This window comes from Prionailurus bengalensis, chromosome E1 (assembly GCF_016509475.1).
Source record: "Prionailurus bengalensis isolate Pbe53 chromosome E1, Fcat_Pben_1.1_paternal_pri, whole genome shotgun sequence".
Taxonomy (NCBI): Eukaryota; Metazoa; Chordata; class Mammalia; order Carnivora; family Felidae; genus Prionailurus; species Prionailurus bengalensis.
This window is the reverse complement of record NC_057347.1, coordinates 5,778,210-5,797,555: the sequence shown is the minus strand read 5'-3', so window position 1 is coordinate 5,797,555 and position 19,346 is coordinate 5,778,210. Positions and strand designations below refer to the sequence as shown.

Genomic DNA, 19,346 nt, shown 5'->3' with positions numbered 1-19,346 from the left:
CTCAATTCCAAGACGATGACACAGGCTCTGAGAGCTGTTACTGAGGAGGGGACGTGTCCACTGAAGCTGCCCAGGGTTACTAAACAGATATCCTAAAACCTTGGTTACTGGCCGCCTACTAGGCACCAGGCGCTGTCCAAGGTACTGGGGATTCAGCAGTGAGCAAGACTGAGTCCGCACACAAGGAGCTCACATTGGCCCGGGAGAGACAGAAAAGTAGATGAACAGGTACCACAGTGTGAAAGCCCAGATCACACACGCCGGAGCCACAGGGCCCTAGTGTAAGCTTTGGCTTACCTGTTTCTGGGGAGTGTGGCATTAGGCAACTCTCTTATCTCTCTGGGTTGCAGCTTCCTCATTTGTAATGGAGGGATGACAGACCTCACTTTCTTCAGGGTTTTTGTGGAGACTAGATGAAATGACTTATGCAAAGATCCATGCACTAGGCCCACATGAGTTCTGTGTTCAGGGTGGCTCCTACGTGTCACATCAATGCTGCCTCCCCAGAGAGGTCCTCCAGACCATCCTATTTCAGACTGCAATCAGGCCCCTGCCCCCAGCACTCTCTGTCCCCTCTTCCCTGTTTTCTCTACATCACCTATGCCATATGACATGCTAAGAATTTTTGTTGATCTGCTATGTTCTATACACTGTCCTGGGTATTAGTGATCTAGCAGTGAATAAAACAAAGATCCCTGCACTCATACTATGCCTACTCAATAGATACATGTTGGATGGATGGATGGTTGGATAGATGGAGGGATGGATGGTTGGATAGATGGAGGGATGGATGGTTGGATAGATGGAGGGATGGATGGATGCAAACAACTAGAGTGATTAATCATGACAAATGCAGTAGGGAAGTCAAGTTATACAATGTGAGGACCCAGCAGTGACAACTGACTTTCGCAAGAGGTGGCTCCATGGTGACTTTGATAAGAACTTATTTGTTCAATTGATAAGAAATGGGTCAAGGAGAGAATGAGGAGTGAGAAAGTGTGACAAGCACAGACAACCACTTTGATGAATGCTGTTATGAACAGGAGCAAAAAATAATGGGGGTAGGAGATGGAAAGAGATGTAAAAGTGAAGGGATAGTTTATTGTTTTTGATAAGGATGATCTGGCATGTTTGTACGTAGATGCATATGATGAAGCAATTACTGAATCAATGAAGATGGGGTAAGGGGAGACAAGAGCAAAGAGGGGAGGGAAGAGAAAGAGAGAGAGAGGGAGAAAGGAGGAGGTGGTGGGGGAGTGGGAGGTGGGGGGAAGGAAGGAGGGAGAAAGAATAATTGAATTTCAGAAGGAATAAAGTCACTTAGAAGGTGGTAAGAGTCAGGATCCAGAATGCACATGGAGGGATTGGCCTCAGGTAGGAACAGGGATGGTTCATTTGCTGAGACAGTAGAGAAGGCACAATCTGCGGGTGGGATGCAGGAGGGATGAAGATAGGCTGTTAGATTTGATGATGGGGAGATGAGAGGATTCTCTCCTGGTTGCTTTCACTATCGCAGTGAAGTAAGACATGTGCTCATTAACTGGGAACAGAGAGAGGAGAAGGATGCTGGAAGCTTGAGAACAGAAAACTACATGATGCAATTACCACAGGCAGGGCAAGAGAGCAACCTGCCCAGGGTAGGGGAGGTGGAGTTTCCACAACGTTAGGGGCCCATTTGGTAGGTGTGGCTGAAAATATGAAGCAAACCAAGCCAAAACTTTTGTGGTTTTTCTTCCACGATCTTCAGATGCTTAGGGGGCAGGTGTGGAATAAGACGACAGTGGGGTTTGACTAGAATGGGGTTTCGTCACATGGATGCTATGCCAGGAAAGTTAGGGGAGCCTGTACCAGGATGATGGGAGTCTATGACGGCTGAGGACAGAAAAGGCATGGTAGGCAGAGGGACAAAGGAGTCTGCGAAAGTGGTTGGCTCCATGAAATGAAGTCTTGATGAAGTTTAAGAGTAACTGGAATATTTGTATCTGGGACAACACAGAAGGACCTTGAAGGTATTACACCACCTGAAGTAAGTCAGAGAAAGACACATACCATATGATCTTACTTATATGTGGAATCTAACACATACACACGCACACACACAGAAATCAGATTTGTGGTTGCCAGAGACTGGAGGAATGGGGGTGAGGAATCAGGTAAAGGTGGTCAAAAGGTACAAAATCCCAGATAGAAGATAAATGAGTTCTGGGGATGTAAGATATAATACGATGACTACATGTGGTGTATTTGAAAGTTGCTAAGAGAACAGATCTTAAAAGCTCTTATCACAAGGGGAAAAAAATGGTAACTAGGAGAAGTGATGACTGTTAACTAATCTTTTTTTTAAGTTTATTTACTTATTTTGAGAAGGGGGAGGGGCAAAGAGAGAGGGAGAGGGGGCATCCGAAGTAGGCCCCACGCTCAGCGCACAGTCCGATGCATGGATTGATGCCGTAAATGTGAGATCGTGACCAGAGCCAAACAAGAGTTGGACGCTCCGCCACCTGAGCCACCCAGGTGCCCCAATCTTATGGTCATGACCGTTTTGTGTTATACACGTATATCAAGTCATGACGTTGTACGCCTTGAACTTATACCATGTTATATGTCAGTTATATCTCAATAAAACTGGGTAAAGAAAGGATACCTGGAATGGGAAGTAGAGCAGGTGAGTGGAAGGGTAAGAGGTACAAGTCAGAGAGAGGGATGTTCGAAATGGCAATGGTGGAGATGGGATCATCACTGATGATGGAAGTGTGAGGGTAGGAACATGAGAGCGAGTGGCTGAGGTGGGGGATGGAAGAAACAACCACAGGAATTAACAAGACCAATGCCAGCCATGGAGAAAGATGTAGTTGGGAAGACGGTCCAAGCACCCAGGCAGCCGGTAAGTGTTGGGGGGGAACTGGATGTTGGCAGATGACAGGCGAGGTGATGAGTATGAATGTCCGGTTGCCAGTGCTTTAGAAGAAGTGGGGTTTGTAAAGGATAAAGAGAGAAATTGTTTAAATGTGCCATTGAAATGAGGTGGGGGAGAAGGAGGGTACTTAGTTCTCTCTAGATCCTGGGGGCACACAGAACACGGAAGCAAAAAGAGCTTTCCCCCACTCAGGGGTCAGTGAGGTTTCACTCGGAATCATCAATGAGGGGAGGTTCAGAGAAGGTAAAGATGAGGTGGGTTTTGCTGCTGAAGTGCACGGGTACCAGGGGACAGAGTGGAAAGATTCTGGAAGGCAGGGAGGGATGGTAGGTGTGATTGAACCGGGGAATGTAGAGCAATACATTCACACCAGTGCGAGTATAAACCGTCTGGGAGGCTTAGTGACTACTCTCAGTGATTCATTTGATGGCAATAACATTTAAGAAGGGTATTCAATTTTTGAAATCTGTGAGCACAATCTTCAATCTCATTATTCTAAAGTTGGCCCTTCGACCGGTATGGGGTGGGGATATGGGTTCTGAGGTGTTCTGGTGCCTCTTTTACGATCTTAAATTTTCCCTTGGTGTCACTGCGGTCATGCCCAGGGATTGTAAATGACACACAAGGAAATACATCCAGTGCTGCCTGAGTTCAGCATCCTGCTGCCCCCTAGGGCCAGTGGCAGATACTGCAGCCGCTGCTCTACCGGCCGCCATCTTGACCTTCAGGGCAGACGCATAGCTGCTTTTTTTCTAGTTTTAGGGAGGTGTCCTCAAATGCCCACATGAGACCTCTGACATTGGGAAGACGAGGCAACTGAGGAAAGGCAAGAACGGAAGCACACTTACACATGGCGCATGGCGTCCTCAAAGAGAACCAGGTCCATCACTGTGTTGACTTCATTGTGGTTCTCCAGGGCTTCCACCAGAGTCTGGGTCAAAAGTTCCCACGATTGTACAGGCATGTACTTGGGTTCACCAATACCATTTGCAAAATGGCAATATATGTTTAGGCTTCGGGTCTGTTCCACCGTCTCATCAATACCCTGGTGATGGGACACAGGCGTAAGGACCCTCCTTACAGACTCAATTCTGGTTCCATACAGATTGAAGACCCCTCATGTGCTTTTTCTCTCTGAACACACCCTGCAAATTAAGTATCAGTCCTGCTTCCAACACTTTCTTTTTCTTGAGAAGCTTCTATGAAGTGGATGTTTAACATTCATTTACTAGCTCCATGAAGTCATGAGTGATGTTCGTTATTCCTTGTGGGCTGAGAGTGGAAACCGGAAGGTGGGAGGGACCCTCCCACATACACAGGTAGAGCCCACGTCTGGGCACAGGAATGCATGGGGACACAGGGACAGATTATGCTAAGCAGCGGCTCTTCGACCAGTGCCGGGTGAAGGGGTCCATGCACCAGTGGCCTCATCTCCCCCGCACCCATTTCAACAAGTTCTGCTTCCCAATCCACAGCAGTGTCCTAAAATATCCTTTCCTGTTTCCTGTGAGATACCCCACTGTAGGCTACCAGCCCCAGCTTCACAGGCTCAGCCCAGAGGACTTGGTTTCTGAAAAATGTGCCATGAGCCATCCTTAGGTGACTGGTTCATTCACAGGAGGGCCCCCTGCGTGTACATGGTACACAATTTTCCTAAAGATATGAGCCTATTGTGTGTTAATTCTTGCCCACAGGGCAGACCTAACCACGTTTAATGAATACCTAGTACAATTCAATTAATTAAAAAGATATGGCATCTATGTCTCCTTACCACCAAGGTGCCCTCCAAGCATCAAAGAGGCAGCTAATCTTTTCCTTAATTTATTTTTTTGCACACCCCCATCCACCCTCAGTTTGTTACCTGTATTTAAGAGTCTCTTATGGTTTGCCTCCCTCCCTCTCTGTTTGTAACTGGTTTTTTTTCCCCTTCCCTTCCCCATGGTCTTCTGTTAAGTTTCTCAAGTTCCACATATGAGTGAAAACATATGATATCTGTCCTTCTCTGACTGACTTATTTCACTCAGCATAATACCTTCCAGTTCCATCCACGTTGTGGCAAATGGCATGATTTCATTCTTTCTCATTGCTGAGTAGTATTCCATTGTATACTTACTTACCGAAACCTGAATGCTAGAGACTTCGAAAGGAAGAAAGGAAGAAAAGAAAGGAAGAAAGGAAGAAAGGCAGAAGGAAGTTGAGAAAAAACAGGTTTCCTAGTGCTATACCATTATGAGCAACTATCCCCACTGCCATTGTGTTTTTCTCCCAACGTTCTGACTGGGAGAACCACCTGCCAAAGAGGTAACACACATGCTGTTTATCAGCAAGGACATTACCCAGGGGATGAGTCCCTTAGGGTTGGCTTTGTAAGCCCGTGGGCAAGATGCATCAAACTTAATGGAGGGGAAGTGAGTTCGACAGTCACATGGACAGAGAAACCAGGACTGGTTTATAAGAAGAATGAAATGGCAAGAGTTAAATATCAAAGAGCTATTGTATTTTGAAGGTGATTTCAGGGCCCTGGAAAGTCTTTAAACCATTATGTCTTTGCCACACATTAGCAGTAAATGCCCAGACACTCGGGTAAGATTTAATGAAATGCAGGCGAGCCATTCTCGCTAGCTGCAGGAAGCACGTGGGGGAAGTGATGTGGGAATACATTTACCCAGTTTGAACATGGGCTAATATACTGGGAATTGGTCCTGATAGAAGTTAATTTACATGAATGATCTAGCAGAGGAAGGACTGAAGTACAGTTCTGAAAAGCCCACTCTACAAAGACTCTTTGATGAACAAAACAATGTGTCTCAGATTTTCTGATCAGAGCCAGGCGGTGCAGGAGGGAGAGGAAAACCAAGCACCCGGTGAATCAAAGACTTCTTCATAGTGACGCCACATCACACAAGGGCCACTTCTCAGAGAACGTTAAGAATTTAATGGTGGAAACAGGACCGTGTCACTTCCTTGGTGGAAATCCAGCAACCTTTCATTAATACCGATACCAAGATTTCATGCGGCCGGAGGTGATTCTGGCTGGCATTTCAGAGGTTGTTGGAGAAGGATAATGGTATTAATTATATCTGGGTCTATGATCAAAAGAATGCGTCCTTAGGATACAGACCCACAGAGGAACCTCGATTTCAAAGGCTGAGAGTTGTCCGTCTAAAGTGCCAGCTCAGACTGGCTGGAGAAAATAGTCAAGGTGTGTTTGCAGAGCCAACCATGAACACATAAATTGGCAAATGCTACAATGCTCAGAGGGGCATCTAAGATGTGAGAGCGGGGCACAGAAAAATGGTAAGGGGAGGCATTTCAGGGTGTTCATATTAGTAAAGAGCAGGCTGAGACAAATTCCTTAAAAATGCTGTCCAAGATCCAGAAGGCTGCCATGTAGGTTGGGATGGACTCTAAGTATCTTCAGAGGTAGACCCAGGTTGGTGTCAGGACAAAATATGGTGCTAGACCCAACAAGGCGAGCAGGGAAACACGGTACATTTCAATACAAGTTCTGGTTATTTCTAAGTTCGAGAGAGCACAAGTGGCTTGAGTGGAAACTAGGGAATTTGGGTCAACTTCCAGAATGCTCAGTGTTAGCTGTTGGGTAACTGTGACACAAAGAAGTGTAACATGATCTTAGGCTGCGTTCGTGGATCAGTGCTTTCCAAGGCATATTCTGTGGAATATTCGTTCTGCAAATTATTCGTAAGTTTCATGAATGGAAAAGGGTTTGAGGGTCTCATACATGTGGGAAATGACAAATGAATCAGGGTTATTCAAGATTTTGGGGGCTTGAATGTGCTGAAAGCACAATGTATTTCCAAGAGAGGGATAGAATATGAAGTACTGTCTCAACTTATTTTTATCATGGATACCTTCTTTCTAAGGAGTATATTGTAGTTCAACAGTTTAGGAGGACAATTTTGGGAAATGGTAACAAAATTATAGTATGTAAGAAGAGGGAATGATGATCTTGCTTTGGGCCAGACCCCAGTTGGGTTGTGAGACGAAAAATCAGACCCCACGATCTCAGAGGGAGGAACTGATGGAAAAGTAATCAAGATGATGGCAAATTTCTCTGGGTTTGAAAACAAGCCATGTCAGAAGTGGCTAAAAGAACAGAGGCTATTTGGTCTGGAGGAAAGAAGACCCAGGAAGGACAAGACATTATTATTTGAAATATTTGAAAGTGTTTCATGTAGACTTAATATGAGTGGACAGGCAAATAAATTTCAGATCATCATTAGAAAAAATTTCCAGCTGGGGTGCATGGGTGGCTCAGTCGGTTGAGCGACTGACTCTTGTTTTTGGCTCGGGTCATGATTCCAGGATCATGGGATCGAGTCCCCCCATCAGGCTGTGTTGAGCGTGGAATCTGCTTGGCATTCTCCCTCCCTCTCTCTCTGCCCCTTTCCCCTGTTCATATACACACACTCTCTCTCCTCAAATAAATGAAAATGAAAAAAAAAAAAGAAAAAAAGAAAGAAAGAAAGAAAAAGAAAAAAATTCCAGACTTTAAAATTGTTCCAAAGCTTCTGAATTTAAAAATTGTTCCAGGGGTGCCTGGGTGGCTCAGTTGGTTGAGCATCCAACTTTGGTTCAGGTCATGATCTCACATTCTATGAGTTCAAGCCCCACGTCGGGCTCTGTGCTGACAGCTCAGAGCCTGGAGCCTGCTTCAGATTCTGTGTCTCCCTCTCTCTTTCCCCCTCCCCCGCTCATGCTCTGTTTCTCTCTCTCTCTGTCAAAAATAAACATTTAAAAAAATTAAAAATAAAAAAAATAAAAATTGTTCCAAATTTCCAGGGGCACCTGGGTGGCTCAGTCAGTCAAACATCGGACTCCTGATTTCAGCTCAGGTCATGATCTCATGGTTCGTGAGTTCAAGCCCCACGTGCTGACAGAGCCTGCTTGGGATTCTTTCTCTCCTTCTCTGCCTCTCTCTCTCTCTCTCTCAAAATAAAAAAAATAAACTTAAAATAAATAAAATAAATTGCTTCAAATTTCTAGTCATTAGTGGCTCCAGAATGGCTCCCCCGGGAAAGAGGAGATTATGCATTTTCAAGGATGCATCCACTGGGATGACCAATCTGAGAAATGCTACTGACATGAGCAAGTATGGGACAAGGAATTGGATCACATGAAATCCACAGACCCTCCCAACACTGAAATTCTATGGTAATTTATGTCTTTTCTCGTCCTGCCATTTTCACCTCAGCAAAATAATGATAGATTTTCTTTCCCTATCTAATCTCTTGATTCCCGCCCCCCACCTCACCCCATTTCTGAGCTAGATTTTATCATTTGGGTGATCGCCTGCAGAAATATTTATTTTTCAAATATATAGCAATTTTTTTTTTCAGGGCAATACTCACATCAAACATTTTCTTGACCACTTCTGTCTGGATTTTGTCAAAAAGATCAAAGTCCTTTTCTTCCACCATCTTGTCCCGATAAACCCGACTTGATTCATGTAGATAGAGCTTTACGAGGTCCTGTGTGGACTTTACACATTCCACAGAGGAGAAGAGAATGCCCTTTATAGAGAGTAGACCAAAAATAATGTGAATAACAATTTAAAACTACAAGAGCTGCAACTTATTAAACCAGGTACGTGACAGGTACTGGACCAGAAGTTTCGCCAGGTAAAACTCATGTGACCACCATGATAAACGATTTCTACAAAAATATAACTTCTACTACATCCATTTGGTATGATGTGGAGATTGGGATTCAGAAAGACAGGAAGCATACCTAATGGCATATATATAGTATGTGGTCTCAGCAAGGTTTCAAAACCTTGAGGACCTGGAATTTTGATCACTGCATTCCAAACAGCCACAGTGAGGAGACAGGTGGCCTCTTTGCCGTGTTTCAACTCCCTAAGTACCGGTTTGAGAACCAGTCTAGGCGACAACTGTTTATGTAAAATCAGAACGATGACAAAGGGTGACTCTAGCTAACCTTTGCAGGTCAGTAATCCATTTTACTAATCTTTTTTTTTTTTTAATATTTTTTTTCAACGTTTTTTAAATTTATTTTTGGGACAGAGAGAGACAGAGCATGAACGGGGGAGGGGCAGAGAGAGAGGGAGACACAGAATCGGAAACAGGCTCCAGGCTCCGAGCCATCAGCCCAGAGCCCGACGCGGGGCTCGAACTCACGGACCGCGAGATCGTGACCTGGCTGAAGTCGGACGCTTAACCGACTGCGCCACCCAGGCGCCCCTAGGGAACTTATCTTTAAAGCTTCATCGTTTTAGAGGCATTAGGGAGTCACCAAGGCAGTGAGGACTCAAGGGGCTACGATACTAGGGAAGAGAAGGAAGAAAGATGAACCCAGAATTTGGTACTATTTTTTTTTTCCTTCAGGCATTTTCCAATTCACAAGTAATGGCTCATAGGTTCAGAAACCAGAGAGAGACAGACAAGTGAAAGGTTAAGATGCTGAGCAAAGTTACCTCATCTCAAGTGGTAGGAAGGGTGAAAGTTGAAGTTCAGGGATTAGCAAGAAGGGGTTCATGGCTAAAGACCTCAGGGGAGCTTCTCAAATGGTGATACATCAGGAGTATGAGTGAGTCACAATCGTTCAGTCCTCACAGAAACTAGCGCAATTTCAACTCCTCAATCCCTGGTACCTACTGGCCAGAAGCAGAAGTGTGTAATCTCTGAAGGAAAATATCACCATATAAACCCTCAAATTATCTGAATAGCTCTGCCCTGACAGTGTGGAGCCTGACTCAGGGCTTGAACTCATGAACCTGGTAGAACATGACCTGAACCGAAACCAAGAGCTGAATACTTAACTGACAGAGCCACCCAGGCACCCCTGCACTTTTTAAAACTCCTAATGTCTGGCCATCAAACAAAAATTACTGGAAATACCAGGAGACATGACCAAATCAGGGGGGAAAAACCCAGCCCACAGAAGATCTAGGTATTGGAATTATCAGACACAAGAGCTTTAACAAAACTATGATTAAAATGACCAAGAAATTAGGGGACATCAGGTAAAGAACTTCATCAAAGGAGTGGAGCCTTTAAAAATGAATCAGGGGTGCTCAGGTTGTGATATCATGGTTGTGAGGTCTTCTCAGCACAGAGAATACTTGGGATTCTCTCTCTGCCTCTCTCTCTGTGCCTCCCTTGCTCGCTCACACACACACACACACACACACACACACACACACACACACGTGCATGTGCGTGCTCTCTCTCTCTCTCACACACTCTTCCTCTCAAAATAAATAAGTAAACTTAAAAATGAATCGAATGGAAATTGTCAAATTAAAAATTACCCCAAATTACTGTTACTGAAATTAAGAACTTAATCAATGGAGTTGACAGCAGAATAGACAGAATTGAAAAGAAAATGAGTGAACAGGAAGAGACAGTAGTATAAAACATTCAGATTGAACCACTAAGAGAAAAAAGAAAGAGCATAAGGGACATATGAGACCCAGTGACAAGGTCTCATATACTTGCATTAGAATACTAGAAAAAAAAAAGCAGAAGTAACATATTGTGACTTCTCTAAAACTGAAAAAGAAACCTGAAAAGACATCAAGATTCAAAAGTGCTGCAAACACTAAGCAGGATAAATACAGAAAATACCACTTAGAAATCTTGGGAATAGTGAAAATTTTGAAAATCAAAGACAAACAGATGGGGCGCCTGGGTGGCGCAGTCGGTTAAGCGTCCGACTTCAGCCAGGTCACGATCTCGCAATCCGCGAGTTCGAGCCCCGCGTTGGGCTCTGGGCTGATGGCTCAGAGCCTGGAGCCAGTTTCCGATTCTGTGTCTCCCTCTCTCTCTGCCCCTCCCCCGTTCATGCTCTGTCTCTCTCTGTCCCAAAAATAAATAAAACGTTGAAAAAAAAGAAAAGACAAACAGAAAATCTCAAAAGTAGGCAAGTGGAAAAAAAAATACGTGTACTGTCGAAGGAAAAGTAAGACTTAAGACTTCCTCAGTAGAAACAATGAAAGCCAGAGGACAGTTGAATAATACCTTTGAAAAGGTATTATAGCTGCCAACATAGCTGCCAACCTAGACTTCTAAACCCCCTCCAAGAATTGTTTTTTTGTTTTTCGTTTTTGTTTTTGTTTTTGTTTTTTAAGTTGGGCTCCACATTGGGTGTGGACTCATAACCTTGAGATCAAGATGTGAGCTGAGATCAAGAATCAGATACTTAAACTAACTGATCCACCCAAGGCGCCCCCCCCTCCAAATTCTTTTAAAAAATAAGAAATACATATCCAGTTAAATAAAAACAGAGAGATTATTTTCTAGCAGATATAAACACCAGTAAAATCTACAGGAGAGCTTCAGGTAGAATGAAAATGACTCCAAATGGAAGAACAGAAACGCACCAGGGATGGGGGAAGTGGGAAGCTAATATGTGAGTAACCCTAAGTACATGTTGACAAAGACAAAAGTATTCATGTGTTGTGGGTTTTCAATACACTGTGAATTTTAAAAATAATAATAGAATCAGATTGGAGGGATATAAATTGCTCTAAGACCCTTGCAAGCGATAAAGTGCTCATTTACAAAAGAATAAAATGATGCATTTGATAATCATTAGATGAAGAGTAAAAAGATGTACTGCATGCTAAGAGGGGAGAAAATAAAAAACAGAAAGTGATTGGTTTGATAGAATGCAAAAAGTGAGGGGAAAGAAAACATAGAACAGCTAGACCATACTGAAAACAAACAGTATAGATTTAATCCTAAATTTATTATTATATCAAATCAAATCAAATATGAATGAACATGATATTTTCATTAAAAGACTAGGATTATTAGACTCGATTTTAAAAATCCAACTATATGTTGCCTATAAGAGATATACCTTAAATATAAGAAAAAAAGGCTGGAATAAGAAATTGGAAATAAAGCAGGATATTTAATAATAAGTAAAAGGGCAGTCCATTAGGTAGATATACTAATTCTAAATATATGTGCACCTAATAACACCACTTCAAAACATATAAAACAAATGTGACAGAAATAAAAGGAGAAATGGACATGTCCACAACAACAGTGGGAGATTTTAGCATACCTCTCTTAGAAATGGACAGAGCACGTAGTAAAAAAAAAAAAAAATCAGTAAGGATATAAGATATTTCAATGACATGATTTACAAGCTTGACCTAGTTGACATATTGATTTAACTACACGCGGCATCTGAAGAATGCACTATTTAAAAAGCACCCATTGGTCATATCTTGGGACATAAAGCCAGTCTCAACACACTTCATATTTCAAAGGAATAAAATAATTGAGTATATTTTCTGAAATGGTGAAATTAAGCAGAGCATCAACAAGAGAAAGGTAACTAGAAAATCTCTCAATTTTGAAAAACAAAGCAAGATAACTAGAGAATCTCTCAATTTTGAAAAACAAAGCAATACACTTCCAAATATCCCATAAGCTAAAGGAGAAATCACAGGGGAAATTAAGAAATATTATGAAGTGAATGATAATAAAAATACAACATATAAAAGTTTGCATGATACATGGAATAAATAGTGATAAATTCATAGCCTTAAAATGAACATTTTATTTTTTTTTTATTTTTATTTTTTTAAAAGTTCTTTAAGAGCCACAATCTTTTTTTTTTTTTAATTTTTTTTCAACGTTTTTTATTTATTTTTGGGACAGAGAGAAACAGAGCATGAACGGGGGAGGGGCAGAGAGAGAGGGAGACACAGAATCGGAAACAGGCTCCAGGCTCCGAGCCATCAGCCCAGAGCCTGACGCGGGGCTGGAACTCACGGACCGCGAGATCGTGACCTGGCTGAAGTCGGACGCTTAACCGACTGCGCCACCCAGGCGCCCCAAAATGAACATTTTAGAAGAGCTGAAAGGCTGAAAATTGATGATCTAACTAGACACATCAAGAAGTTAGAAAAAGGAAGACTAATCACAAACCTAAAGAAAGAGATTATACAGTATTTATTAATAAGATAAAAGCAGATATCAAATAGACACAGCAAACAAGGTAAAAAAAATTTTGATATACTTTTCAGTTTCTTTGAAAAGATTAGCAGAATTGATAACTCCTTAATAATCCCGATAAAAGAGAAAAAGAGAAAACGAGAAAAGGCACAAATAGTATCAGTTTTAAGAAAGAGGACATAATGTCAGATACAACAGATATCTAAAAGATAATCACAGGACATTATAAATGACTGTATGCTAATAAGGTAGAAATTGATGACATCGACATCTTACCACAACTGACGCATGAATAGAAAATCTGAATTGTCTAATATGTATGAAAAAAGTTGAACTCAGAGCATAAGACTGGCCATAAAAAATCTCCAGATGGTTTCATCAGTAACTTCTGACATTTAAGAAAGGCTCACTACAGTGTTTTACAAAATCTTCCAGAGAGTAGGAAAGGAGAGACCACTTCCCAATGCACTTTATGAGGACTTCATAACCTTAGGATATGGAAGAAAGGAAAATTACAGGATAATCTTATTAACAGAGGTGCAAAAAATATACTAAAAAATAGCAAATGGAGGGTGACTGGGTGGCTCAGTGGGTTAAGTCTCTGACTCTTGATTTTGGCTCAGGTCAAGAGCTCAGGGTTCATGAGATCAAGCCCCACCTTGGGCTCTGCACTGACAGCGTGGAGCCTGTTTGAAATTCTCTCTCCCCTTTCTTTCTGCCATTACCTCTCTCTCTTTCTCCCTCTCTCTCTCTCTTAAGATAAACATTAAAAAAAGAGAATGGAACCCAGCAAAATATAAAAGGCTCAACATGCAAGAATTAAGTTGGGTTCATTATAGGAATGCAATGGTGAGCTAAGATTCAAAAATAATCAATGTAGGGGCGCCTGGGTGGCTCAGTCGGTTAAGTGGTCGGCTTCTGCTCAGGTCATGATCTCGCGGTCCGTAAGTTCGAGCCCCGCGTCGGGTGCTGTGCTGACAGCTCAGAGCCTGGAGCCTGTTTCAGATTCTGTGTCTCCCTCTCTCTGACCCTCCCCTGTTCATGCTCTGTCTCTCCCTGTCTCAAAAATAAATAAATGTTAAAAAAAATTAAAAATAATCAATGTAATTTATCACATTTCCAGAAACAATGAGAAAGAAACCAATATAATTATTACAAAAGCTACAGAAAAACCACTTAAGTTTCAATATACATTCATGGTTAAAACTCTTAGACTACACACAGGAAGAAAGTTTCTTTATCTGGCAAAGAGCATCCACAAAAACCTAAAGTAAGCATCACACACTATTAAAAGCTCTTCCCCCTAGAATTAGGAATGCAACAAGAGGCAGCTCTCTCAACTTCTCTTCAACATCATACTGGCGGTTGTAGCCAGCGCAATAGGACAAGAAAAAGAAATTGTAAGATTTAAGGACCGGAAAGAAAGAAATTATTACTAGTATTTTTTTTTTTTTTTTACCAATAACATGATTGTATATATAAGCATAAATGCATTATTGAACAAAGATACAAATTAATATTTGCCCTATGATTCTGTATTCATAAAGTCCAAAAACAGGCCAGAAGAACTTACGGTGTTATAAATCCAAACAGTATTTACCTCCGGGAGGGGAGGAAAAACCAAATGGAAGGGACAAAGGAGAAGGAGTTTCAGGGATGCCAGGAATGTTCTATTTCTTTTTTTTTTTAATGTTTATTATTGAGAAACAGAGAGAGACAGAGCATGAGCAAGGGAGGGACAGAGAGAGAGGGAGACACAGAATCCAAAGCAGCTCCAGGCTCCGAGCTGTCAGCACAGAGCCTGATGCGGAGCTTGAACCCACAAACTGCGAGATCATGGCCCGAGCTGAAGTCAGACACTTAACAGACTGAGCCACCCAGGTGCCCCAAGGGAATGTTCTATTTCTTGATCTGAAGATCTTGATCCATTTCTTGTGGTTACAGAGGTGTGATGGCTTTGTAATAACTAACCAAGCTGTGTGCCTATGACTTGTGGGCTTTCCTACTTATATGTTGTACTCTGATAAAAGTGTATTTTTAAAAATGGAAGAGGGGCGCCTGGGTGGCGCAGTCGGTTAAGCGTCCGACTTCAGCCAGGTCACGATCTTGCAGTCCGTGAGTTCGAGCCCCGCGTCGGGCTCTGGGCTGATGGCTCAGAGCCTGGAGCCTGTTTCCGATTCTGTGTCTCCCTCTCTCTCTGCCCCTCGCCCATTCATGCTCTGTCTCTCTCTCTCCCAAAAATAAATAAACGTTGAAAAAAAATTTAAAAATGGAAGAAATTCCATTAGGTCCCTTGGGCCCCACCCCCACACACATCTCGACCTCTCTTCTTCTTTGCTCTCCTCAGTATGAGCCGTATGAGATGCAGAGGGCAGGGAGAAGTACCCACCAGGCACCCCGACTTCCTGGACTGTCCCTTACAGTGAGGTATGCTACTCACCCACATGAGCACGTCAAGCACAAATTCTGCCCCACCTTAGTTACGTGTGGCATTGAGATAGGAGCAGTTGATGATTTCTGCCACTTGGAGCTTTCTCAGATGGTGTCCTGGTCAGGACAGAGTGATGGGAGTGTAGAGAGGGTCTGAATTCCTGAGTTGCAGGTCACACTGGAAGGAGGTGATGCCTGGCTCCTACCAGGCATCCAGCCACCCCCTAGGTGCTTCCATCAGGCCATTAGACAAGTAGCCAGGGGAGGCTGTGGTCAAGCTGGGAGCCTGAAACTCCCCCCTGGAGGAGGAGGGCGGGGGCTGGGTGGTTGCAGGGAGGCAGGTGCTCCAATGGGGGATGTATTTTCCCACCGTGGTGGCAGGTGGCTGACAGCTGGCAGGCTGCAGACAGGCAGGCATACAGGGCCCCGGGGGTTGCCACTCAGCCTGCCTGAGCCAGCCAACGAAACAGGCCAGGGGGAACAGGAGACGTTGCCCCCCAGGCCAATACCCCTCCTCCTTGGCGCTTCCTTGACATTATGCTGGCCGCCACTGAAACAAGGCTGGAATATGGCAGTGAGCATTTTGTAATTGAACATTCTAGTTTTGGATGTCGGTGACGCTGCCTTCCGGTGATGGGATCATGCTCAAGGCACTTGATTTGTCTGTGGCTCAGTGTGTCCCTTCCAAATTGGAAATAATCGCTGTTTTGCCTTGCACGATGGTTGCAAGGATTCAATTATTCGCTAATAGATGTAAAAGGCCCAGGACCGTGCTCCATAATTGCTACAGGCCAATGTCAGACTTTTTATGAGGGCCCACTCTGGCCTCAAATGATCTTTCCAATTCTGTCTCTCCATGACCACCTCCTTCCCCTCACTTTCCATCCCCCATGGCCCGACGCCTGTTATGCATTCCACTGATGTTGTCTATGCTTTTCTGCCTTTGTGACCATTCGTGCTGTCACCTGGCTGGTAACTTCCCTGAGCCTCCGTTAAATTGGGATAATAATGTGGGTCCCGAAGGGCTGTCATGAGTGCGTTTCAGAGCATACGGGTGACAAGGCGTCTGTCCAGGCAGGAGCTGGATGCTTCTGGTCAACCAGATCTAATGCCCTTCTCCCTTCAGCTCTGCCCTATGAGCAATGTGAATTTGACCCAATTAACTCCTTTCTTGCCTTTGAAAAGTACAGATGGGGACATTCTCACCTCGTGCTGCTGCGGTGAGATTTAAGAGAGGTAGTATGTGAGGAAAGAGGTCTTTCTCAATTAATACTCAGTAGAGCAGAGAGAATAGTGGGCATGTACAAATTTTGCCATCGTCCTGGCCTCAGAGCCACAGACCCGAAGGCTTTACGGGCTTGGAGTGGGGTCTTTCTTGCTGCCTGAACTACCTTATGCTTGTTCCCCTCTCCAGAAGTGCGGATGAAGAGGACAGAATGGTGTGCAGGAAAGAGGTCCTGGCCAGGAACCCAAAGACCCGGCTTCTTGTTCCAGTCCCTTCCCCGGCTGGCTGTGTGCTCCTAGGAAAATCTACAGAATCTCTGGGGGTCTCTGCTTCCTCATTTTTTAGCAGAGTTAGTGTTTAGGAGGTATGTGGCCCACAGGGCTGTCCTGAGGTAGCTTAAGTGTGTACTCAGAGACTGGTCCTTACGCGGGGAGGCTCAGTGTCTCTCTAGGTGAAGCCACTCCAGACACAGTTCTCAGACCTCGGAACTAATGGTCAGAAGATTTCTGCTTTTTACAACCAAAGGTCCTGGCTGGACCACGCAGGCCCTACGTTCTCAGGATCTGGACAGGTAGCGTCCTGGGTAATTAATTCCAAGTACATGTGCTGACCACAGAGGGTCACGTCTCACTCCCCGGTCGCATTGACAGCCCCCTACAGGTGTGGCCTCTGCTTGGTGTAAAAGGCATCCTTCCTGCCAACTTGGGGAGGACCGTGTCCAAAGAGTGGTCTCCATAGGTTCTTGCCCAAGATGGGAAAGTTGCAGCCTCCATCCTGTGAGGAAGAGGGGACCAGGCTTTGTTGCGTTACCATGGTAACCATGCTATACCACCAGGGCCTGCAAAGTAGTTTTTCTCTTCCTTTCTTTTCTTTCCTTCCTTGGCATGCTGGAATCAGTATGTAGCATTTTCTTTAAGATGCTGAGCCTTCTCCAACCCAAAGGAGCCAACTCAGAAATGTGTCCCGGGAAACCATGTCGTCGGCAAACAGAACTCTACCTGGTTGACGTCCCTCCTCATGGAGCCCGTGGCCCCATCTACCTGATTGTGTTCACGATTCTGTACGAACGGCGCCTTTGCGCAAGGGTTTGGTGCTGTTAGTTTACCAAGAACGGAAGGGCCCAGATTATCAGCGAGACTTTCAAGGGCGTCTCCGTACGGATGGACTCACCTGGAAAATGTTGGCGAGGTCTCGGAGATTGAAAACGTAGTGGAATTTGATCGCTGTGGGTAGGAATGTGGTGGCGATCTTCCGGTGGAAGGTGAGGGCCAGACTGATGAGCTGGGGGCTGGATTTCTGTAGAGACGCTGGGAAGTTTCCAAGCTTAAGGTGCTGAGTCAGGATGGTGTCGTAGATGGAAGCCAGGGCGTCTGCCCCAGGGAAGGAGAGGACGAGCACGCTAAAGTGGCGCTGTACGAGAGAACGGGCAAGGGCCAGGGGTCAGAGTCAAGATCGCCTCTTGGGGCTCTGGGTAGAGCAACGAGGAATTCTTATGAGGCCTTTGGATTCTATATTCCGATCACACTTCTCACACTGAACCCGAACTTAGAACAGAACTTGAACTCAGAGCATCTGAGCCCAAACTAGGATTTGACACTGGATATCCCCACGACCTTGGGAGAGTCATTTCATCTCTCTGATGTTTTCCCGCTCCAAAGAATGAGCTAAATCAGATGAACTCTATGGCCCCTTCCAACTCTAAAAGCTTCATGGCTCTGGGTCTAGGAGTTTCTTTGTCTCCCCAGAAACGCAAATCAGCATCCCGTATGATTCGCTACTTTGAGAGGCTGGACGGGGGAAGGACCAGTTACTACTTGGCATTGAGGGATGTGGGCCCTGGTGAGCTAGTATTTATTTAGGACTCAGGTACCACAGCTCCCTCCCATACCTGAAGCCGTGGGTTGATGGTGAAGCTGCCCGCAGTGGGGTTCATACAGGAGACATATTGCACATTCCTGATCTCCTTCAGGGACAGCTTGTTCCGGTCATACCTGGAACAGTCAGAAACCACAGGGAGAGCTGGGTGATGGCCCAGGCAGGTGAGTGCCTTGTTAGGGTGAGGTGGGATGTATCCTATCATGTATATGCTTGGGTGGTGGAAAAAAAAAAAACAGCCTAGATCCATTGGTAGAGATCGGAAAAGGATAAGAGGCTGGGCCCAAATCCTGAGGGATCCAACATCTATGGAAAGATCATAGAAAAAAGAAGCCATAAAGGTCTAAGAGGTGGGGGGGGGACATTAGAGGGGTACGGCAGCCCAGAAGCCAAAGGAAGTTGGTTCCTTCCAAGAGGAGAGAGCAGTCAAAGAGAATCTGAAAGACAGTTGACCCACCGGGTCTGTCAGGTCTCACATAAAGTAGTTGAGCAGGAAAAATTCAGTAAAGTGGAGGAAACAAAAACCAGGGAGTGGAGTGAGCAGTGGTGGGGAAAGTGGGGAAAGTGGGGAAGTGGAAATAGAGAGATGTGGCTATGTGGGAAGAGAGAACGGGTCATCAGTTAGCAAGTCATGTTTTCGAATGCAACAGAAGAAATCTAGGTGAGTCTCAATTTCGATGAGGAGGAGCCAATCAGGAGGTAAGAGGCAGTTGCCGAAGGAGGCGGGGGGAGAGGAGAACCAGAGGCTGGTGACGGCTCGGCCTCAGGGAAGGTGGGTCAGGAGGAGGGAGGAAAGGATGCTCTCGTACAGCTACGGAGGCAGGAAACAAAGATGGAACCCATGGTCAGCAGCGGAGGTGGGGCGGGAAGTCTGAGGACAGACAGAAGGTCTGAAGCAGCCATCGCTGCGAGTGGAAATGCAAACATGCTGAGGCAGCAGGGC

The 19,346-nt window shown here is 44.6% G+C and overlaps 1 protein-coding gene across 1 annotated transcript in view; it reads right to left on the bottom strand.

Moving 5' to 3' along the window:
• Positions 1 to 19,346, bottom strand: part of DNAH9 (dynein axonemal heavy chain 9) — a 332,285-nt gene that overhangs the window by 136,913 nt on the left and 176,026 nt on the right. The window contains exons 41-44 of the mRNA XM_043585501.1: positions 18,417 to 18,519; positions 17,699 to 17,938; positions 8,290 to 8,451; positions 3,766 to 3,962 (exon numbers count right to left, since the gene is read on the bottom strand). Coding sequence (XP_043441436.1) covers positions 3,766 to 3,962; positions 8,290 to 8,451; positions 17,699 to 17,938; positions 18,417 to 18,519 — 702 coding nt within the window. The remainder of the gene's footprint in view (positions 1 to 3,765; positions 3,963 to 8,289; positions 8,452 to 17,698; positions 17,939 to 18,416; positions 18,520 to 19,346) is intronic.